Genomic DNA, 25,009 nt, shown 5'->3' with positions numbered 1-25,009 from the left:
TCAACAGCACTAAGAACTACAGCCTCTAAAATGACCATAACGTTAAATCAACGCCCCTCTAAAGCGGTTTCAACAAAAATTGAACACTATAACCTTCAGAAAGGTATATTAATTTTAGCTAGCTTTATTTTACCAAATAAACTGACTAGGTGTGGGTCAAATTGCAAAAATTGCATTATCTTCCAAATTCATGGGTAGAAGACAGTTTTAAAGGGAAACAACGTCAGTATTTCCAGACTGCTAAATCTGCACAAAGAGATCTTCAGATATCAGTCAATGGGACGAATGAGATGATTACACACATCTTATGCAACAAGTACAAGAAGTTAGTAAATCACATTGTGTATAAAAAATATCATCATTATTCACATTTACATTTTGGCTTTTCTGAAACTGCAGGACTTCCCCCAAATACAAACCCAATCTGTTCTGCACGCTGCTGTGACCAAAGCTCTACATGAAAAATTGATCAGCGCAGATTCATAAACTTCAGAGGAAAATATTTATTACAAGAACAACTTGACAGCATTTTCAACTTCAAAAAACAGTGAAATGTTGCAGTATTGCTATTTCATACATACAAATTCCACAATGTCAAGCAATCTGTACATTTAACTGAAGTTTTAGTGAAAATAACATTAGCAAACAAGAAATTGTCTGATCATGAACATTCAGATTTCGCTGATTAGGGATAGAGAGAAGGAGAGAGAGTTTCATGAAATTTGCAAAGTTGTGCAGGACAAAGAGCAGATTATGTAACAATCACTCTTTTTGTGATTGATAACCAAATGTAATGGCATGTTTGTAGGAAGTCACAGTTCACATAACTGGTATATTTTAAACACCAGCTGATCAAAATGCAAACGTCTTCAAATAAGACAAAACAAATTTAAACTGAAAATAATTAGAATACATGTTAGAATGTGTTTATACAGGGGAAACTGATAACCAGCTACATATGGGATCAATGTAGCTCTAACAATACTGATACATCATAAATTATTTGTAGCAATGAGGAGTCATAAATCAAATTACTTTATCTCTGAATATTGCAAAACAGCCCAAATATGTTTAGTTTGTCTGTAGGGTCATGCCATGTTTTTAAACTGCCAACATTTCTAACAGATTATGTCTCTTTATAGTATACTGTTGAGAAAAAAAATGCATGATGTTTCTACATGTTGGGCCCCACCTTGTCTGGATTTACCCTAAACACTTACAGCTCACTTAACAGTACCTGGGACACAGATGTCACTTGAGCCCAATGAGACTTAATTTCATAAATAAATAAATTAGACCAACATCACTCTCCTCTTCACTCCAACTCTGTACATATTCTCATACAGTATGTACACAAATATATGCACACTCTTCTTTTTCTAGCATATTCACCGTGTCAGTGCCCAGCAAAAAGATGTTATTCACAAATGTTGTGTCTTTCATTTTTACTGACATTGTCTCCATAATCTCTCTGGGAGAGATTTATCAAAACAATTGTAACCACATCAAAAGCAAATGTCCACCAACTTCTCTTAATTGACAACAAGATGTTTTTCTTTTTTGGGGGGGGGGAGTTATGGGGTTTCTGCAGGGCACTGACACTACAATTCCCACTTTTCCACTTTCAAATATATTTTACAAAGTCCACACCTGTTAAATACCAAAAACAGAAGTACTGTAGCTGAGGTCTGGCCTCTCATACTCCTGACAACTGTGCAAGAGCTTCACAAGAGAACCCTAATATCCAGTTACAGTATCTATTATGCATGCACTGTTGCACACATGTAGACATTCAAGTCAAAATCATTCTTCATCCATCAAACTTCACCTTATAATACCATTATTATTGGCTCTAATCAGCACCAGAAGAATGGAAGAAAGGGCACTGTTTCAGGAAAACAGTTTTTACTGTCAATAAAACATGACTTTCTTTAGCCACTAGATGTCACCATAGATCGTGCCATGTCTTTGAAATCCATCTGCTAAGTAGCTTCTTGTGTTTCAAAACAACTAATTGGATTCAGAGGCAATAAATTATATATCTTTATCATGAATTGTACACCTACATCAAGTATAATTTATAATTAAAATTGGCAATGTTCCTCACTTTTTCCCACATTCATACTCAAACTCTCCCATTTCTATTATCATCTAACAGTTAATGATGGCAATGTAGTGTTACCGAATAGATCTTAGTGATGTTGAGCAAAAACATTCAAAAACTAACCTGCGAATACATTTTAAGGCAAAGGGAATAGTCAAGGCATTTCCAATACCAATATTGCATAGCTAAGGCAGCACAGAACTGATTACAGTGAATATGTACATTAAACTGTATAGTCAATGCCTTTTTATATACAAAATACCCACATCTATTAATGAGCACATCAACATATATTTACACATCCATTCTCCAAAGCATTTGACTCTTGCACATGTATATATGTAGCATTGTATTCCAGAGTACAGTTTGGTCAGAGGAAGAGCTCTCAACATTTCTGTTTCAGTGACAATGACACAAAGTAATACAACCTTCACTGCTCCTCATATTTTTACACTTAATCCACTTAAAAGTTGAAATATAGTTAAAATGTTTTACTGCATCAAACATAATCTTAAAAACCTGTAACACATTAAGCATTTAAAAACAAATATTATCTATATAGACTACATCAATTGTTGTGAAAAGGTGACATCAGACATTAATAACAGCAGACAACTGTACAGAGATTGGTAGTGCATGTAGTGTTCATAAAGTCAGAAGAATGATGGGGTACCTTTGTCTATGTTACCTATTAGTATATTGTGAATATGAGTATAATGAGCCATATATGAAGACCACTAATGTGGAGAGACTGAAAATATCACAGTCATACCAGTATTTTGACTATCAAGGCAAGCAGAGATGCTGTGGCAAACCACAAGAGGGAGCCAATCCATCTGACTAAAGGTTTAGTGTTTATGCTGTTTATAGAGTTGCAGCTTTAAATCCCTGGAACTTTACCATGCCCGTCAGTGGGGCACATGGCAGCACATATGCTCTCTCTCTATCTCTCTCTATCAACCATGAGAATTTCACAAGTGTCTTGCAAAAAAAAACACCTTATGATTGGCAAAAGCATCCCCATGCACACATTAAAATTACAGTAAAAGTAATATTAAAGACCATTCCTTTGGTAATAAATAATTTGGCTTGAGTGCAAAATAAAAGCAATGTGAAACTAAGTGAAAAAGGAGCGTTGGAGACATGCAGTGAAAACAGTCTATAGCCCAGTCTTAAGTCTTTTTTCTTTTTTACACAGTAGTCAAAGTTCATGACAACAACCCTGTGTCATTTGTGCTACATCCAAGCTTCAGTTTCCAGGCTCCCTGACTGTCCAGGGTAGGAGCAATCTTTGTTGCCCATGGATGGGGAACGTGGTTGAGGATGGATCATATCTGCGAAGGCCTGGTGCAGGCTCTTGCATGTGGCTGGACGACTAGTAGAGTGCGAGCTCTGAGGGGACAGCGGTGGGGTGTGGCATGGGGAAAGCGTATCGTGAGCCTGCAGATCTCGGTAGCTGACCGGGGTGGGGATACGTGAGGGGCTGTTTTCTGGCCTGTTGTCGGTGCGAGGCCTGATCCTGCCTCTCAGTTTGTGCTTTGAGATAGTGGCTAACCTGTCTGACTTCTTTTGCCCTTTCTTAGTCTGCAGCACTCCATCGGCGTCCCCGTTGGCCAGGGGTGAAGATGGTGGGGGGGATTCAGAGCGGGATTCGCTCAGGCTGAAGCACATGGAAGAGTTTTCACTAGAGGAATCCTGGAAGGAGCAGTCCTCAGAGGGGAGAAGAGGCACAGGTGACGGACAAGCCTCTGGTGGCGGGAGGTCATCAGTGCCGTCATCATTTTCTAGGTCATAAGGTAAGTTTGGCTGGTGATTCTCCAGAGGAACATCTCCTTCAGGCCCTGTGTCCCAGCCAAGCTGACCCTGCTGACCTGTCATCCCCCCTGTAGGAGGAAAACCTCCATGGTCTCCATTCATATTCCTACAGTGGAAAGCAGGTTGTGACGGGACCTGATTCATCAATCTGTCCGACTCTGTGTCTCCAAGACCAGGCAGGGAAGATGGAAGTTCCCTCTCCTCTATGGAGCTAGAGATGGCTGGGAGCTTCTTGAGACCCCCTCCACGCTCCCCCCAGTGCTCAGACTCTCCTTGACCAAAGCTGTGTGGTCCTCCAAAATTTTGTCCATAAAGTAAATTTATGGGGTCCTCCAGTGGGAAGTGACGGGGATTAGTTCTCTTGGATTCCCTGAGGTCAGGCAGAGTTCCTATCTTTGCCCCCACATTCAGGGAGGAGGTGGAGGAGTTAGAAGAGGAATAGGCAGAGTCAGTGACATTAGGATCAGTGGGTGCTGGCACTGAATGTGTCCCAGCTCCCTGCAGGGTCACTCCTCCTGGGGCTCTACTAGACAGTCCTCTGGCCTGCTGTGTATTAGCCAGAAACTCAGCCTCAAAGCTGCGATACAAGTCCTGCTCCCTCTGGGGATCTAGTGTTGGCAGCATCTGGAAGCCAAGGCCCAGTCCTTCCTCCTCGGGCTCCTGGTGCTCCAGGCCAGACCAGTTCCTATGGTGGCCTCGCCCAGCAGAGCGAGGGCCCTGTAACGTCCGAGGGGAGCGGGAAGGATGATGGTGAGAGTTGCGGGGAGATGAGTGTGGTGAACGTCGACCTCCTGAGGTGACTGGTGGCAGTAGTCTGCCTTTTCCTATGGAGGGTGAGCGAGGGGCAGGAGGTCTGGGAGTAGTAATAGTCTTCTTGCCGGGGCTGCTGTTGTTGTTCTGGACCCCTTTAATAGGTGAGTTCGAGCATGAGGATGACTGCCTCTTGGTGAACCCACCACCTAATCTGGGAGAGGATGGGGGCACTTGTTTGGCCCGAAGGTCCTCTCGTCTGTCGGGGGGTGGGGGCTGAGGGTCTCTGTAGCAGGAAGCGGGTCCCGGGCTGGCATCACTTGAGCGTGTACGGATTTGTAACTTACTCTGGCTGTGGGAACGTGGAGCATGGAGCCTCCTCGGGCCCTCATTTCCGAGGGAGCGGCCCCTCTCTGTGCGGGATGTTCGTGATCCATCAGAGGATCCTTGTGGTGGGTTGGGTTTGAGTATTGGAGCGATTGCAGGACGTTCCCGAGACTGGCTGCGAGCACGGGGCAGTAAGGGACGCAGGGATGGGGTCTGATTTCCAGCTCCAGGCCTCTCAATCATATGCTTCCCCTCCTTGCGACTGACAAGCAGAACTACCTCTTCACCAGAGCGCCGCGAGACACCACCAAGAGAGTACCGCCCCCCTCCTCCTCCTCCTCCACCTTTAGAGGAGGCTGTAGAGGAGTCACTGTCTCCAGACAGACGTCTTGTCACTGGCAACTTTGTCTCCTTATTCCTACAATGTAGGGAGGAGACAAAGAGTCATTTATATTTATAATAATATCACATACTTGGTCTTGTAGATTTTCTACGCCAAACACTTAGCACTGCCCTTTTTCAGCCAAGACACCTCTCCACTGTCATGCACCAGTAGCATTAGATTTAACTGTAATCAGCACCTGGAGTGAACTCACTTACAGGAAGAATAAACCTAGATATGTGTACTTAAGTTGGATATTTAAAGAGCCTGTAGAGGCTGTGTTATTTGCTTGACTATGAAATTTACACCTGCAATCTCACATATATAAATTTGTATGTAGGTAAGAAACTAGCATGCCCACAGGTTTTGCCTTTAATTGGTGTTTTATTACACCGGACTTCTAAAGTTATCCTCAGAAATTAGGTTTGTATATACTCAGGCATGGTAATTTGCCTGCATGGAGCCCACCTGTTGACCTACTTCTCCAGTTAGCTATGACCAGTTGTCTAGGGATAGTTGTCAGATTAGTCTTCAGCTAGTCTGCCGCACTTGAAAGAGGATGCCCCATCCACACAGGGTTAATTCAAATAAGCTGTTGGCTTGACGCCTGGTCTGAGCCATCGCTCAGCACAGAAATGAGCCACACATTGGCTAGAAGCCAAAGTAAACCACCATTCAGCTCAAAATTGTGTTAAACAATGGCGCCTTCACACTCTGACATATAGGGAAGGTATGTGACCAACTAAACCTTCAACCAGAGCATAAGCAGATCTTATGGTCTCTATATCCCATAGAAAGAGCCATGTTTAACGGCAGTTTAACATGCCACTACTCTGGCTCAGATGCCACCAGCCTGGTCACTTCTTTATCACTGATGTCACTTCAGAAGCATCAAACTGATGTGTGGTTTCATTTGTCACTGGTTTCATACTAATTCAGACCATCTGTTTGCCATGGCAGGAGAAGAAAGGCTTGAGCAACAGCTCGCACAGAATCACAGCCATCTTTAGGCAGTCGATGGTCTAATTAACTGAATGAGAGTAGAAGAGAGAAGAGTGGGGAGAAAGGAGAGCTGATTGAACATGTTTGGTGTCTACCTTCTAGCCACTAGGAGGTGCTATAGGGTGTCTGTGTGAGGCAAATTTATCTGAGCTATGTCACCTGAGATTAGACAAATCTGCTCTGGTCTAATCTGTGGTTTCCTGGTATGTGTATTTGTGGTGTATATTCCCAGTTCTTTGTGTGTGTGTGTGTGTGTGTGTGTGTGTGTGTGTGTGTGTGTGTGTGTGTGTGTGTGTGTTTGTCTTTCTGTCTGCCTGCTCGTCTGTAGGCACAAAAGAGCAAGCAGCAAAATCTGAGTGTGGCCTGCCACGCTACTTGAGAGAGATTAATTTGTTATCATGGTAACACACTTATCCCAACACTTATCCGTACACTTGCGTAGACACACACACTCACCTGAGAGGATTAAAGTGGCGGGGTTCTGAGCGGTCTCGTGGCGGCCGTGGGAGTAGAGTACGTGCTGCACCAGAGTCGAGCTCGGTGGAGCCAGAAGGGTGCTGAGAGCGGCCGGGCCGTGTGGAGGAGGAAGCGGCACATGGAGCAGAGGGGGGCTCTAAGGAGCGCCTGTCAGGAGGTTTGTACGGTGCGATGCCATCATTTCGCCAGTGTGGACCTGGGCTAGTGGAGCGGGAGGAGTGGGCACTCGAGGACTTGCTATGGGCTCCCTGACCTTGGCCACTGGCTTTAGCCTGGTGGTAGCGATGGGCTGGGGAGACAGATTGATAACAAGTGTTTAAGACAGACCTCAAACCAACATTTTAAGACTGTACAGTCACCAAGGATAAAAGTAATTTAGAGGTCCAGAAATATATCATAGCTAACCACATCAGTGTCATCAAGCTCTTAGATAGCAGCAGTAGATAACATGCTGTATGCTTCCCTGAACTAGAGAAATAGACCCTTACTTGTGAAACTAGCCGACCAGAGAAATGCTGATGATCTCACCATTTAGGGAGAACATTTATAGAACACAAAAGGCCTATTTCTGTAATCATTTAATACTCTATGATCTTCAACATGGCCTCTTCTGTAACAGCAATTATGATATCAGCTAGTGTCAGCTGTCCAGGCCAGACGCTCGGCCCTTGACATCACCACTTTAGCAGCAGTTTGGACGCACGGATAAGGAAGGATGGTCTCACCCAGCATAGTTATGGGCATGCATCACTGTGCTCTGTGCTGCTAATCAAAGTTAGTGTAAACATGGAATGGTTAGGACGGGTGTCCAGTTTATAGGCAAAAAAAGTCATTGTGTTGATGAGATGCTACACAGATGTGTTGTGGGATTAGGTAACAGTAGAGGAATTACAGAGTCAGAGTGACTGCACATTTTCCATTACAAACGTGCATCATTTTGCAGACCTAAATTTCATGGCTGGAAGTAATTTTCGTCCGGTTTCAGTATGAAACAGACAGATTGTGGTTGGGCGATATAACAAATCAGTCAACAGCAAAAATAAGAATATGTGAAATTACTTTAGAATTGCAGAAATTATAGTTTATTATGTCTAGTCTAACACATAGTTCATCAGATGCGAATGATTTGTTTATAATCTTCGATGTAACACACGAGACACAACAATGAAGTGTGTAAGGGGCTGACGGGGAATAGGAAGTGACCTCACCAAAAGCAGCACAGCGACACGGGTCATGCTTGTCCAAATAGTGCTCTAATGTGTCCCAGCCCCCTCCAACACGCACCATCACATGAGTACGAAGGACCTGAGGGAGAAAGAGAGAAATCAAGGCTTCAATAGATAAACAGAAAGTAATATACACATTCATTCATGCACAAATAAAATGGTTAAACCTTTAGATATACTGCACTACCACACACACTGCACAAGTCAACAAATATGCAAATTCCACAAGTGGGGCAGCTTGCTGAAGGCTGGCTGGCCTTCAGTGTTACGTAACATCTAGATGCACCCCTGCCTGTGCCCCTGCCTTTCCCTCCCCCACACCTCCTCTTTCTCCCATATCACCCCCAGCTGCTGCCATTATGAGGGCTGTTCATTGCCATGCCAACTCACAATTAAACCAAGTATGGTAGGATAATAAAGAGCCTCTCTCTCTCATGCCTCTCAGCTGGCTTTCCCGTGTTTTCAGAGGGTTAGCAGGGTAAATTAGCATGGTAACAACTCACCCCCCTGCTGTCCTCTCTGCTCCTCCGCTGAGATTTCAGTTATCGGGGAGAGGAGCAGAGAGGAGAGGGGGCATGGACAGACAGAGGGGGGTTGGTGGATATGTCACTTCCTACTCTCCTCTGCTCTTTGAGGCACACACAGCCACAAGATCAGACCAAAGAGTCTCACTCCCTCCAGGCAGAAGCTGCCTTCACTGAAGCAACACAATTTGACTGATGCGCGAGCCCCATGGATGCATCCCCCTGCCTTGGGTTGTGTAACACAGTCTGCCAGCCACATGTTTTAAAGGCTGTACCCGTGTCTCAGAGGGCAGGCAAGGCAAAGCCATAATGGTACATCTGTGTGGACTGGCACAGGGTTTATTTCCACCAAATCACACGTGGCACAGCGCCTCATTACCAGGTCCCTGACCGTGGTCTGAGAGGGGCCACAGACATGGCATGTGCACCAAAGTCTGACCCCACCTTCTCTCTAACACAATCCCTGCCAATCCACTACAAGTCTTTTCATCGGCCTTGCTCCCCTACTACATCAAATCCGTCAAAACAGCTGATCTGCTTATGTCTATCAGACCTGAGAGTATAAACTGTTTACTCTCCACTGCTCTGGCCTTATGTCAGTAACAGGTTTACTGTTTGTGTGATGCTGCGTGACCATCATGCGACAGCAGTGAAAAGCAAGGCTGCACGAGTTTCATATCAAGTTTTCATCACCACTGATATACATTTCCACAATAAAAACATCATAAAAGGTCCACTAACAGAGATCCACATACTGTAAAGAAGTTGCAACAGGAACAGGATGAATAGACCTTTTTTTAACACAGCAGACATACTTTTGCTTTGTCTAATAGATCTGCTGTCACTTCTGACTCTCTCTGAGATCAGAAGATCTATTTTAGTTTTTACATAGTGTGTACAGTATACTATAATAGAGGTGCTGTTGTAACATATATAGACATGGCTTCATATCTCTATATAATGAATCTGTTATTGTTTTTTAACTGTGGAGGAGGAGTAGCTGTCATGACGGTAACAGCTACTGGGAATCCAAATAAACAAATATCTTTGTGTAACTGGAGTGGGATAATTGCATGACTATAAAGAGAATTATTATGGGTCTTAAAATGCTAATTGCACAATACTAATTTCCAAACTGTCAGCTCATAAATGAACTTTCTTCATAGTTTAGTAGTCATCTAACACAGAGACAGAAGAAAGCGACATAAATATTAAACATTGTTGACCAAGGTCAGGTGACAAAAAGACAAAAGCAGATGTATGTTACATTATACAGCTATCACAACCTACTTATTTGTGGGTCTAAACTTGCAGCACAATCAGAAAGTAAATGATCACAATTACAGTATAAACACTTGTATGACTAAATCTTTTTTTTTATCACTTGTTTCCATATCCAACAAGCTTATTATGCACTTCATATGTTTTACATAATGCTGCAGCACCACTGAGGAGTGTGGTGAGGCTAAATAGATGTTTTGGGACCATGTTCCACTTTGGATCTGTGGCTTAGCTGCCTAATCTCCCAACCACTGAAGGGGTATCACAGTCTTCACCACCGTAGAGAGACCCAATCCCTGTTTCTATGGCAACAGCTAACAGAGAGACTTCTTGTCATTATTGTGGGGGCGTGTTGAACCAATTTCTTCTTAAATCTTGCTGGTGAGTTTAAAAAATTAAGCCCATAGTTCATTTCAGCTGTTGTGCCCCACGACTGAAGGCATCTCCTCCCTCTAGGGAGCAACCTCCCTGGGGACAAAGACGCCTTATTAACTCCCCCCTCTGTTCATATGACACTTTCTCCACTTCATCCCCTCGTTCAGCCCGAGATCCTTGTCAGAGCTTTGGCAGCTGAATAGGGGTTTGTTGGCTTTCAAAGCCGCTGCCCGCTTCCTCCCCTCAGAAGAATAAGGGAAGTGTGCTGGCTGCACTTGTAGCTGCTTGGGCATGTGCATAATCACTGTCATCCTCATTGAGGAATCAGGAGAGGGCGGAGACAGTGTGAAGAGGGCTAATCTGACAAGTCAACGGCTCACACACATCGCAAACAGGCACATTTAAATATGTCTGTCACATTAAAATGGCTGTTCCAACAGGCAAACAAGAGCATCCATAGATCCATAGACTTCACACTCCATCTTAAGGACTGTAAGAAAATTATTAGGAGGGAGGAGAGGTCAGAAAAGGGGGAGGGTTGTGTATTTTTATTTTTGCTGAAGGGAGGGAGGTCTGATTTTTTTTTGGGAGAGTAGCAAATAGGTCTTTCTGTCTCACCCCATATTTATACCTTTATGCCTTCCCTTGCAGGATTGATTATTGCATAATGTGTCATAGATGTGCGTTTATGACACACATGGAAAATGCAGAGGAGAACAGTCCTGTTTCTGTTTCAGGACTTCATTTATCACCGTCAACCATTTTAGTCTGCGTCATAACAGAAAGTAAAATCAGTTAATTGTGTCATATAAAGTTGGCCTAAATTAGAAATTCAGCCTTTATAAAGTCTTTGAAACTCAGTGGCTGCAATATTAATAATTTTGTTATGTTTTCCATAAATTTGGAAATTGCTAATTCCACTTCTAATGTGTACATTTGTGGCTATTGTGAAATTATCATTCTATTAATATAATGTAAGTCATGTTATAAGTTTTAAATTAGATTACACAATCTTAAATTCTTTATGTTTCGCCTCTTTTAGTTATTCATGGTGAAACGATTTGTACCAACTCAGTACTATAATTTACACTATTAAAGGTCCAGTGTGTAATATTTAGGAGGAGCTATTGGCAGAAATGTAATATAATATTTATAAGCATGTTTTCATTAGTGTATAATCACCTGAAAATAAGAATCGCTGTGTTTTCGTTACCTTAGAATAAGCCCCATTATATCTACAGAGGGAACGGGTCCCCTTCCACGGATGTCGCCATGCTGCACCACCATGTTTCCCAGAACGGACAAACCACCGTAGTTTCTCCTACATGCTTGGAAGGGGCGGGTGATGCGAGTGGTATGCAAATGGTTTTGCATTTGAAAACCGCAAACAGTTAGTAAATTCAGTACACATGGCACCTTTGACAACGTAGATTCTTGAGTAAATGTACAGCTCACTATGAACGTAGAAAAAGTTATTTCCCAGATAGGGGTGTGGCAAAGATTTCATCACACAGTGTATATCGCATCCCCCTGTATGGACTAAGTGGTGCCGCAGACAGTGAAGAAATATTGACATTACTGACAGTCAGACACACCTATAATGCAAATGCAGAGAACTTGGAATGCCATTCAAAGAGTCCATTAATCTGGCCGGGGTACATTTCAGGTAAGTGAGACCAAATCCATGGTCAATCCATGGTATCCACCAGCCTTCCTGCCCAGTCCTGTGAGGCCTGGTGTGGGTACAGCTCTTAAACTGAAACTGAGACAAACAGTCCAGCAGAAACAGGCTACAGCCAAGATAGAGGCCAGCTCAGGAAATGACCTAAAGCTCTAATTGTGTCTCAGTGGAAAAAGTACAGTCCTGGGAGTGGGCCAGATAAGGACAGCTTGTAAACACTCACATGAGACAGAGAAATCACAATGCTGTTACATACACTGTCCAGTTCTCTGAGCTTTGATGCAGCCAAGCAGCTGAGTGGTTTATCTGTTGCTACATAACCTTGTTCTCCTTGAAACAACATATGATGCCATATGCCAACACCATATGGTTCCATGCAATTACCTCACAGTCTTCTGTTCTGTGCTATGTGCCAAAGTAGCTTATATATATTCAGCTGAACATGTAGTGTAAAACTGACTTAAAGGATAATTCAGGTTTAGGCCAACCTAGGCCTACATTTTTGTAGTTTTGGTCGTTGTTTCTATTGGTTTTGATAATCTTGAACTCACAAAAGTGATTGCTGAGATCTGACAACATGGCAACATTGCTACAACAAGAGGGTAAGAAACCCAAGCGGTCACATAAATCAGACTGTTTAGACAGATGAACCACTTTATCTGGAGGTAAAATCAAAAGTGAGAACACCAGAAATGTTGGTAATAATACCTCATAGCACAAGAAAACTGTGTGTGCTCACAATTATGGAAAATACAAATGGTTAAAGTTGAACCAGGCGATCATCAGGAGGAACACGTTTTAAAGACTGGAATTTAGTTAATGAAAGTAATTAACTTTTGTGGTTGTGCTTGACATTCAAAGCAGCCATACAGGTGATCAAAACATCTTGAATGCAACATTTTCACTGACAGTATAATGCACAGTTATTTCCCTGTCTACTGAACTGTACCTTAATCTATAAAACACAAAGACATGTCTCATGGTCCACAGTGACAGATAATTCTGTGTATGGTGGTGAGGGCCTACCCTTATGAAGATCAATGCACTGGAATCTCCCACTTTGTACTTCCCCTCCGACACTTTGATCATGGGAAACTGAGCTGGACAGGAACACCGGCCCAGAATCTCACGCACCTGAGGAGTACAAAACAGAGCAGTTTAACACCCACAGCAGAAAAACATGACACACACATCGTAGAGGAACCTAACAATGATCCCTTCCTGTTCTTTAGGTCAGTGCCCCCACATTAGATCATCTTTAGTCACATATCTGTAACCAAAGTGCCGCTGGTCCTGAGCACTATGTGTCAACAACACAACAACTGTGTTCTATGGTGTGAGAAGTGAGCAGTCTTGGCTGCCTGGTGTGGAATGTGTGTGTGTTTCATCTTCCTGCCAACCTTTCTCTCCAAGCACCTACTGGGTGCCCCGCCCTGCACTCTTACCACATTAAAAAGCTCATCTCTCCAGAACATTTTGGTAATTTAGTCCACCGCAAAGTGTCACAAAAGCACAAAAATACATATGAGGACATGCTAATGAATACTCTCCTTCTCTCGACAGTTACATGACAATGTTTCTGGTTGTGACATCATAAACTGAGGAGAGAAAGCCTGAAAACCAGACTGGTGGTGATGATGTCAGCAGGACTGTGCTGCCAGCTGGGTTTTGAATTGAGAGAGTCAGAGCCGGTGCCCTTGCTGTGGTCGGGGGTGCTTATTAGGCAACTGGAGTCAGACACAACTGCAGGGTGGAGCGAGATCCGCCTGTGTTGCACAGGCCTGGGCTCTTGCAGGATTGGCCAACTTTGATGTTTTTCTTGGCGTCTCTCTTAGACAAAAGGCGTACTTGTCGACCACGAGGGAGAGAAAGTAAAGCAGCGAAGTGGACGGAGGAAAGCATGGGAAGAGAAGAATAAGTGCTCCATAATTGTGCGTGCAAGGGCAGCCATTACAAAAGAGAGGAGTGTAATTTATTGATATTTGACAGATCAAATGTGTTAGAGGAAAATTTCAGGTTGTGAGCTCCCACCCTTTGGCTGTTTATAGTACCTTTCATGCTGTATACAGGGCTGAAGGAATATGGCAGGTTGGCCTATAACACCTACATTATGGTGTATTCAGAAGATTAAGGAGGCACCTTGTTATTTTCTTGAAACAACACCCTTCTTTCTTCCCCATGCTAATTAAAGAGGGTGGAATTAGAACTAAGCCTCAGCATCTCACCTGCCCCTCTGTTCTCCCTCTTACCTGCTTCTGTCTTTCCCTCTTTTCCACTTTGTTGTCAATCAGCCTTTATTTTTAGCTTGTGCACTAGTTGACCCGACCTATTTGTCTTTGCTTTCTTTGTTTTGCTTACATTTCTACATCTGCTGGCTTCCTCTCTTTCTCTCCGCTCTGTCACTTACTCTGTCTTTCATTCAGTCAGTAGGTGGAGGAGCTCTGTTTGGAAAAATCCCAGCCAGTGAGTTAATGGAAATATTGCTATGGCAACAGACACACACATAGCCTTACCCTTCCCTTTTATTACTGTACAGTTTGCCTTCTTTCTTTCTTTTCATTCTTGCTATAGTAAAGCCTTTCTCTTGCCCCAAAACCTCCCCCAGAGCTGTTCAGCTGAGGTCATAATTTTCCCTCCAGAGAGAAGGTGAAGGACTCGCAGGACTGTGTCTCCTATGAAACACTGAGCAGGATACATAGTCAAACAAGTGTTTTAATAATAACCTAATCAATAGCAGCACTGACACTATTTACTCTGTGGAACCTTTGGCATAAAATGTGTGCACTTCCCATGTCTTTGCTGTGTCAACAATGGGTACACTCAGACACACTGAAACCAAAACACACATGCTATCTCACACGCACACACCGGAGTGAGACAGAAGGGGAGGAGAGAGACAAGGTCACGCAGGAAACATGCGGAAGTGGAGCTGGAACAGTGCAAAAAATTGAAGAATGAATTATGGATGCATGCTGGTCGCAAGAGAGGCGCTTTCAGCAAGGGCTGCAGATGTTTGAGAAGGAAAAGAGAGAAAAATCAAAAAGTGACTGAACAATCCACAGCACGCCCCTATACTGGGAATCTGCTGTATCTATCTTAAGATAGGAATGCAGAGATGTTTTTGGCATGAACAGAGAAAGTTTTTCATTATTAAGAGACTGCTGTGGGATTCTCTTTGAATTGAGCAGCCGGGTTTGTCTCCAAGCAGTTTAATGTAAAGAACATGTACAGTACATATTCCTTTAATTATCCCACTGCTCAGATCGCATCATATCTGCTCAGTGTGAGTCAACAATCACTTCATTCCTTTCCTTCCTGACCTGCAAACATCTGAAGGGCCATTCATGGAAGAGATAGGCTGAGACTGAGGGCTGAGCAAACCCTGGGGATGAAGAGAGGAAATGGAAGGGGGGAGATAAAGGTGTTTAGGTTTTAGCCCCCATTTTCTTTACTGATTTGAAATGTGGACTAACATGCTAATGCCAATATTGTTCTACTCTAATATGTATATTAGCTGCCATGTGATTTGAATTTATTGGTTACTATTATGTGAACACACAAATATAGTTTTGGTTTTGTGGTTCAGGTTTTCAGACTGAGATCCAAATGTCATTAATGTATTCTAAGAAGCCACATATCCATTCGAATATTTGTCAGTTCTCCTCATGAGTCAACAAACAATCTACAACCACACGGTTTGCTCTAGTACAGTCATCAAAAATAGGTGTGCTGGCCTGCTGTAACTAGCTCCTTTTATGATTGCTATGAGAAGGATAATTACTGCCAAACTCCAACAATAAAAACTGATCACAACAACTCACTCTGCAGGAATTTACACTAGGGTGTTTCCAAGATCTGACTTCTGTGCCGCTGGAGAGACAGTTGCACATTGGGGGGTTTAAAAAATAAAACATAGTACTTTCAAAAGGTAAAGAAAATTGGGTTAAAAGATTAAATGGCACAACACATACAGTACTTTCAAGGTGAATTTAAAAAATGACAACAAGACTCTTCTCTTAGCTTATCTTCTTCCCCTGAGGATCTCCTGTCATGACTAGAAACTTCCCCATCAGATAAGCACAGAGCAACAAGAAAACTATGCCAATGGGGGCGTCTGTTTGGCAGCAGGGAGATTTTTTTAAACTTGAGGGATTATTGCTCCACCACCCCACAGTAAGCATTCCTAAATCCTGTGAATGCACACTGAAAACAGCTACATATCAGAGTCTATCCTCTATTAAACCACTGGCCTGAGAGTCTGTATAAATGACTCCTCTGTGGACAACCATGCAACATCTCATAAACATGGAACAGCCTCCTTTGCACAAATTATCTCTTTAAACAACCTGGGGGCTGCAGGGAGGTGACATATAACTGCATACATGATAATGATGTTGGACCTGTAGCTTCAGGGGACAAACTGGAGAGATCATGAAAATACATGTATTTAGAGACGGTTAGCATGCTGGTCCAACAGGCCAGACCAGCAGAGATGAGATGGAAAAACAGAGTTGGATAAACACCTCAGGGTCAGGTAATGCCAGTAAGCTTCCACAGAGAGAATAGACAGAATAATATAGTAAGTTATGGTTATGTGTTTGGCATTGAATGCAAACAAAGAATTCATTAAAGCAATAGCTCAACATTTTGGAAAAATCAGCTTATTTTCTTCCTGGCTGAGAGTTAAATGAGAAGATCGATATAAGGATACAATCAGCAGCCGGTTAGCTTAGCTTAGCACAAAGACTGGATATAGGGGAAACAGCTAACCAAGCTCTGTTGAAGGGAACAAAATCCACCTACCAGCAAATCTACAGCTCACTTATTAACACATTCTACCTTGTTTGAAAACAAATATTATATATACATATATATATATATACATATATATATATATATATATATATATATATATATATATATATATATATATATATATATATATATATACACACACATATATATATATATATATATATATATATATATATATATATATATATATATATAGTGCCAGACTATTTATTTTCCAGGAGAAAGTGCAAAGCAACCAGCGGAGACTCCAGGTATGTTCCGCTCCCGGACAAGACATAGTCCAGCAAATCATGTCTAATAAAACAGTGTACTGTCTTTTTTTTAAATGAGATATAACGTGTTAATTTGTGAGTTTTAGTGGTGCTAGTAAGCAGATTTAGTTTTTAGCCAGAGCCAGGCTAGACATTTCCAGTCTTAATGCTAAACTAAGCTAAGCTGTTGGCTGTAGCTTCATATCTACTGTACAGACGTGAGAGTGGTATCAAGCTTCTCATCTAACTCCCCGCAAGAAAGCAAATAAGAATATTTCACAAAATGTCTAACTATTCCTTTAGCTGTTACAATAATAATAACAATGTGCCTTTATATATTTTATAACCTGTGTCGTGTGTTTGATCAGATTGACAAATGTAATCATACTTGCTCCAGGGCAGGCCTTATCCACCGCTTCATGGAAACCATTCTCTGAAAATCGATGCCTATCTTCTGGCCACATGACAAACTGCCCATTCGGGACTGGGAGGATATAGCAATCTAATGGACGTCAAGTGCTGCAAGGTGAATAACTCTATTGTTCATCTGCTTCAGGCAGACAGCAGTGTAATCGCCCAGTGCAGGAAGTTAAATATCAGGCCAGTGTCTAAGTCATTTGCCGGTTTGTTTTGATGAGGCTCAAGAACACTCAGCGCTTCTCCTTGTGGCAGCCGAGGCTAGAGGGACTGATGTCCTACTGAGGACTCTTTCTGACAGTCTCCACCTGAAACCAGCATGAGGAGGCTGCAGGCAGGTGCAGAAAATAACCAGACTACTCACACAGACAGAAACCTATTCTGATAAACGCCCAATTAAATGATAATCATGCAAACGATCAGGTGATAGCATCAAACGCTGCAATAGACATAAAGCAGGCAATATGCAAAGTGTAGAGTCAGCTGTTTCCACATGCACCCTGTTGCATGGAAAATAGGGAGGAGGAGTGAGATCTGGCCTGTACTCTAACTGTGCAAACTCTAGAGGGTAAAAAACTTTAAAATACGAAATCCCTAAAAACATGAACCCATGTGACACAGGAGGGAGAAACACTGAAGGATGCCACACTCTCTCAGCAAAGCGCATGAGTGTGACCCACTGGAAAGCATGATGACCTACTTTTCTCTTTCACTCTGGCTCCCTCTCTACTGTAGCTCTCCCTCCCAGAGTAACATCCAATCCAGTCAGGTTTAACAGAGTGTACAGTAAAGTCACTCTAGGCACATTATCTGTTGTCTACTCCCTCTTTTTATTCCCTGAATGCACCAATTGGACCATAAGGTTAATGGAGCAGACGGTCCATACAGGCATAACACAGGCATTTCCTCTCTTTATTGCCCTTACCCTTTGCTCTACTGGTGTCTCCATCAAAAGTCTTTGATTGAGATGTCAGCCTTTGATTACCTCGCTGTCAACAGCAGCAGCTGTCTATTCACATCTCCTCTTCAATGCCATGAACAAGACATACTGTTGTGCTCTTTGCTTTATCATCTCTAGCAGAGATGGGGGTGGGGGATGGGAACGGGGGGCTCGCACATATATGAACTAAACAAGGGTTGAATGTTGAAGCCTGGAGTGAGAAGAGACATGAACCAGTTTATATGAGTGAGCAAGAAGAAGGAAAGATGCGAATGAAGCAATGCTAAATTCCTCTCCACCACAGCGACAAAGGCTGTGACGGTCCTTTGGTCTGTTGTATATAAGCTCAAATATTGTACTGTATAGATGCCTATGCATGGAGTAAACATGTGCACAATTAGAGTGTGCATTAAGGGTTCAGTAGGAGTAACTTAAAGTATTACATGTATGTCAGTTTGCATCTCAAAACTAAGCCCAGGGCTTAATTGCACGACCTAGAAAATATACAAAAAGGTCATTTTTTTGTAGGTAGATGATCATGTTTCTTTACCTTAAGCTGCTTGCAGCATATAGCATATATATTGCCGTCATAATTCTTATCTAGAAGAGAATCCCCTAATGCAAAGGATAAACTTTATGTGGACATATAGCAATGTAAACCAGCTGCTGTCTGTACCATTACTGAAAACAAAAAACGTCTCCAGAAGGAGGAAAAAGGAACATTTAGACTCACAAGTATCACTGACTCAAAGTATGGTGAAGGAAATGAGACGTCGGTCACTTCCTCAACTTTAGAGTGGAAAGCCGTCCCACGGTGAGATGAGTAATAACATACGCAGAGGCAGATCAGTGGGAGACAGGGGTGGTGAGTATTTACATGATGGCATGCTGTAACCCGGAAAGTAAACCGGATAGACAACAGCTTTCTTAAGATTAAATACCTATTGTATCCAGTAGGTAGATGATGTGACACATCAACTGTTTGCATTAAGAGTCAGGAGTTTACTGAGTCACTTTATTGTTACATAAGCCGAGTGTATAGAGAACAAACCATAACTGGTGATATCTGGTGATACATTTTCACTGTGATTACTGAATAACCAGATGTCCTCAAAGGGACTTGTACTTAAAATGATACTGCTGTTTGTATGCAGACTGTTACACGCGTTAGAATAATGACCTGTAATCCTATTATCACCACACTTGAATTGTCTTGTTGAACTCAACAAGAAGATTAGTTTGATCATCCAACTACCACACAACATATAAAAGGATAAACAGCTGCCAAATGTACAAATCTCATTTAGATGCTATGAGCTGCATGAGAAACAAATGCCAAACTTTTAGAAAAGAGTACACCAGAATTTAAAGTTGGTCTTGATAGTGATTCTATTTTATTTATTTTTTTTATAACTGAATAATAAATAAATACGATCCTGTCTCATTCGGAGCCGCTCTACTATAAATACAGGTATAAAATACTTGGTGGTCATGCATACACTTTAAAGCTCACATTTTCTGCTGGAGATTTAATTGGATTAAGCCATCATGGTGGCGCATACATGTAATGACAACATCCTGGGTTCATGTACAAACAGTGATCGTAGGTAGATGCCCCCCCCCAACCCCAACATCTGTGGGCTCACATTAAGGTGTTTGTAAAGAAACTATGATAACTAAAATGGAGGCTAAGCATTTGTAGTATTTCAGTTTGCACACAGATCTAAGGCTGCTGTGCACATCTCTGTGGGAGTTAATGGCCTGGTAATAAATGGATGACATTTCATCGATAATGTTATTGGATATGAATAGGGCGGCAGTTCATGAATAGGTTGATAAATTATGTATTTTAAAAAAAAAGCAGCTCCAAAATAAAATTATCATGAATAGTAGCTCAAATTTACAGAAAAAAATCTGTATATAAAACTGACACCAACGGTCATTAAAAAGACAGCCAAACCGTCCTGTGAAATACAATCCATCTTGGATGATGCAGGAGAGTCGCCTCTGTCTGCAAGACCGACGGTAGCAGACACACAGTCTGGTGTCACATCTGTGGACCAATGAAACTAAGCCCTTTAACTTTCTTCCTCTCCCTGCCTGTCAGATACTCATGCCTACTAGCAATGAGGTTTCCAGTAATAACGAGACACTAATGTCTTGTAAGGCCACTACATCAGACAGAAATACAAAGAAAAGTGCACCAGTATTCTGCAGGACAAACTTGTGACTGATGCTATGGAGGACAGAGAGGCCTAATGCCTTGCAGCAAGAACTGAGTGGGTAGCTGAATGAGCAGATATCGATCGAACTATTTAAAGAAAAATGTGGATTTCATTTTGACAGTTTCCTGGTAAATATACTACAGTCCAGGAAATTAAGAGATATTCAGTGGAAATATGTCTCACACAAAGTCTTAGCCTCAAAATGAGACACTGACTAAAGGCAGCTGAAGTCATTAGACAGGATGTGTAAGTACAACTTAGCAAACACTGTAAAGTACCCTTGATAATACTGTGCTATTTAATATTGCAGCCTATCTACCCACCTGAGTATCCCTGTGGTCTCTCGTTTGAAGAGCCTCCTGTTGCTGATGTGGGCATTGCAAGCAATTTTCTAAGGAGGGTGGAAGAGACGACTCTGTATGCCACCTCCCAAATCAGTCAAATGTCACTGTCCAACAGATAAGACTGTGCACAGTGTGTGTGTGTGTATGTGTGCTGATGGATGTGTCAGTTGGATGACAGAAAAGGAAAGACAGGCATATGCTCTGTAGCTTTCCTGTGATCTTTTTGTCCTGAAATGTAGTCGGTTTGTATAATCCTCAGCACTCAGTCATATGAGCGAGTCTGCAGACAGTCTGGAATAAGAAAAGCGCACATCCTCCTCCACATGCTCTCCTATTTCTGTCTGTGGAGGTCACACTAGAGCCGCTCTGCTCCGCTGCCTGACCAGCATGAGTGTGACTGTCCACTGTCTCCCCTCCTCCCCCTCTGCTGTCCCTCACATCTTTTGATGCCAAAGACGGACACTGTTCTTCTCACCAACGTGAAAACATTAACTCCTCCCCCACTCATAGCCCGAGCATGTTCCGCTGGTCTGTCAGCTCATTAGCTTTGCCCTAACAAGATCTTTCCCTCGCTCATGTGCTCATGTGCGGCAGGCCATGGCAAAGGTCAGCTAGTTCAACAGAACAAGTGACAAGAGTCAATGGTTTGAATTCCACAGGACAGGAAATGTATTGGAACTAAACTGCCAAAAGGGACATTTTAAGAAATGTAGGTGAAGGAGCTGCAGAAGTCGTACACGATTAAAAATCTTCCTCGCCTGCAGGACGTTGTATCAGTTATTCTTGAAGCTAAATGAAAGAGGCCGTAGATGATCTTCAACATGGAAAAAAAAAATTTCAATCTCTGGCAACCTCTTGTAGAGGCAGAGCTGACATTTCTACAAGAATGCAGGAGAAATGTCACAGTTGACCTGTGACTTTTCAGAGCTTCCCTGTGGGAAAAAGCAAGAATTTCAGGTGTCAAACACACACTGACCCTCTACAGGTGAGTGGGAATTTAACAGCAGTCTAAGACAAAGTTATGCATAGATCCATGCACACACCCACACAACAGGGAATATATAAGGCGCCTGCCATCTTCATAGCACTGACATGATATTTTCAGAAAGGGCGCTTCACTTTTGACACATTTCTGTGTTTTACTGTGGGAGAGATAGGTCTTCTACCAGCTGCTTCAAACTGTTTAGCACCAGACAAAACACACTGGATATTTACGTCTGACCAAGGCTGAGGGGGGGTGACTGTATTTCACACTTATGTTATGAGTAGTGATGATTTAAATTGAGTGAAACTTGAACTGTAAGACGTTACACTAGTCTGTGACGACTTGCATGAATCATAATACAGTTATGACACATTTTGGGTTTCTACAGAGTCAACTAGGGTAATTCAGAGTAGTAAAATCGGGATACTAATATATGGTGGCTTGTGCTTTTATCTTTGCAACTCACCAACTCATCCAAATTTCGCATGTCACATAAAACTCTCTTCTGCTGCCAGATGAACGGCTCCGGATCAGGTTCATCTTCATCCTCCACACTCTGACTGCTCTCCTTCCGACTGAAACACCTGCTGGGCGGGCTCTGCTCAGCTGGCTCCCCTACATCGATCCGCAGGCTCTCCTGGTCCCGGATCTCCTCCTCGATCTCCTCCTCCAGCTGGATCAGCATGGGGGCCAACATGCCAAACTTGGACCCACGTCGTGCCACCTCAAGCAGACACAGAACAAAATTCTTCTCGTTGCATCTCTCCACCAAGTCGTTGGTCTCAAACATGAGGACGTCCTTGATCCAAAGCTCCTGTCTGCACCAGGTGATGAAATTTGACACGTTATCCCGCGCCACGAACGAGCCGGGGACGACGTTGCGCGACTGAAAGCCAACATCTTTACATGGCACCTTCATGGACTGTGCAGCCTCCGGATATTCCAACTGGAAGTCCAGCGCGGCGCGGTTCACGTTGTTGGCGTGCCGACAGAGGGCACAGCCCGTCCCCAGCCCGTCCATAAAGGTGTCCGCGGTGATATCTAGGTCGTACAGGGTGTTCAGCCATTCAGCCAGATCCTCCTTCATGGCATACAGGTATTCTTCGCTGGATTTAAAAGGCCGGATACTCTTGGAGGCGGCGGACTGAATGTTGCTCTGATCAGCCATATTGTCTGATTATGTAGCCTATCAATAAAGTCTACTTGATAATTCCCCAATATCTCATTGCACAACTGCGCTCCAAAGCCTCATCGGCATAAAAACATAGCGAAATAACCGTGTTGACGCACCCATGCCGATTTGCATGTGCGGTTTCTTATCGGAGCTCCTTGAAACCAGGCTTTGTGTTGTCAGAGACATATCGGGATGCGGAGTGGCCGTGGCGCATGGATGCGTTTTCCGGATGTCTCTGCAAAACCCGTTTCCTTTAAAGAACGCATCGCCGGATCCCGGAGTGAGAATGAGATCGAAGCAGTCCGGGACGCCGATACACACCCATGCGACGACCAGTTAATCCACCCGGTGGCCGGTGGGTCCTCTCACCCACAAAAATCCACGTGTCACCATGTCTGTGTGTGTCTGAAGCGGTCTGTCGACTCAGCTCCTCATCGATGAAATCACGACCACTGAGCAGCGCCGAGTCCACAGCTCATCTTCAGCACATAGGCCCGCCTCTCGCACTCAATATGTTGACCTGCTGTAGCTTAGACCAGCAGAGCGACTCGGTGGCACATCCCATTATGAGAGATCAACGCCCGGCAGAGGAGGAAAACTTAACCCCATGTTCACCAACTCACCAACGCATACACTCTTTCTCCATGGTGACTTCTTTATATAGTGGTGGTTTCATCTATTACAATGCTTTGTTTGTTGATCATATGTTAGTATGAAAAGTCTGAATCTGTAAAGTAACTAGGCTATTAATTACAGCTGTCAAATAAATGTAGCAGAGTGAAAAGTACAATGTTTCCCTCAGTACGCTACAAATACCTCGAAATTGTATTTGTAAGTCAAATACTTGCTGCAAATGCCAGGCATTTAGCCCTATTTTTGAATCTTATTTCAGTCCGTTTCTGTGGAGACTCTATGGTGTTGCATTGTTTGCATCAGGTGTTTTGCCCACTCCACATGCTTGTCTCTCAATAATGAAGTCTTTGTGTGGTCTCTTTACCAAATAGCCTCAAGTGATAAAGGCCAATAAAGCTTACATCTCAGCATCATGAGACACCAACTCTGCTTAGCGCAAGAAATTCCCTTCCAACTGTATAATCTTACCAGCGATTACAAGGATATGATGAAGAGGAAAACTCAGCTGTTAGTTAAGCTTTAACAGTCTTGTCTAAACCTCTTGTATGTTTTGTAATGATTGTTGGTTTGTAGGAGGAGGCACTGCACGAATCAAAGATGTCACACCTGGGAGGACGGAGCCTGTAAACCCTGAGACAGCAGGAGATTTGGGATTATGAAGGGAGATAGTGAGAGATATACAGTAGGTGGACAGTGTTATCCAGTCTAGTCAAGCAAGCTGTAAACAGTAGACAGTTCAGGAGCACATGATCTACTGTGTGCATGATAGAAAATGTGTGTGTGTCATATACTGCACGTGATAACAGGGCTGCTGTTAGTGGACTACTTTTTGGGGGCCCTTAGATAGTAAAGTCAACTCTAGTGTTACGTTAACTCAGGAAAACATGTTAGAGTTCTCTCCTTTTATATCATCTATATATCTAGATATGAGAATGAAAGATCAACAAGTGACAAAAAAAAAAAACAACTGTGATAATGTCGACTGATGGGTTTACAGCTCAAACGTAAGGTTTGAAACTTGGGTCAAACTGCGGTGCAAGAGACCTGATTTTCAGGTTTTAATGGTATGTTAAAATTTTGAAAACATCAGGAAAACTTGCTTAGGGCTTTAATAACACCGTCTGTGATCTGACTGGAAACAAAAGTGTAGCATTACCACCAATATTTGAAGCACGATTAGAAACTGCTATGAATCCTAAGGGGTCTCTTAATACAAACTCAACTAAAGTTGTTAATGTTTTCTGATGCTGTTGAAAACCTCAACAGTTAATTATGTATATG

At 42.8% G+C, this 25,009-nt stretch overlaps 1 protein-coding gene across 1 annotated transcript; it reads right to left on the bottom strand.

The window, feature by feature from the left end:
* Positions 1–483: 483 nt before the first annotated feature.
* gas2l1 (growth arrest-specific 2 like 1) lies at positions 484–24,663 on the bottom strand. The gene is made up of 5 exons (XM_044197593.1): positions 22,388–24,663; positions 12,971–13,078; positions 8,066–8,162; positions 6,837–7,146; positions 484–5,414 (listed from the first exon to the last, which is right to left on the bottom strand). Exons 1-5 carry the CDS (start codon positions 23,087–23,089, stop codon positions 3,341–3,343), a joined length of 3,291 nt encoding a protein of 1,096 aa, XP_044053528.1. The 5' UTR covers positions 23,090–24,663; the 3' UTR covers positions 484–3,340.
* Between the last annotated feature and the right edge of the window lie 346 nt (positions 24,664–25,009).

This window comes from Siniperca chuatsi, linkage group LG5, assembly GCF_020085105.1.
Source record: "Siniperca chuatsi isolate FFG_IHB_CAS linkage group LG5, ASM2008510v1, whole genome shotgun sequence".
Lineage (NCBI taxonomy): Eukaryota > Metazoa > Chordata > Actinopteri > Centrarchiformes > Sinipercidae > Siniperca > Siniperca chuatsi.
This window is presented reverse-complemented; position numbering and strand designations above follow the sequence as displayed.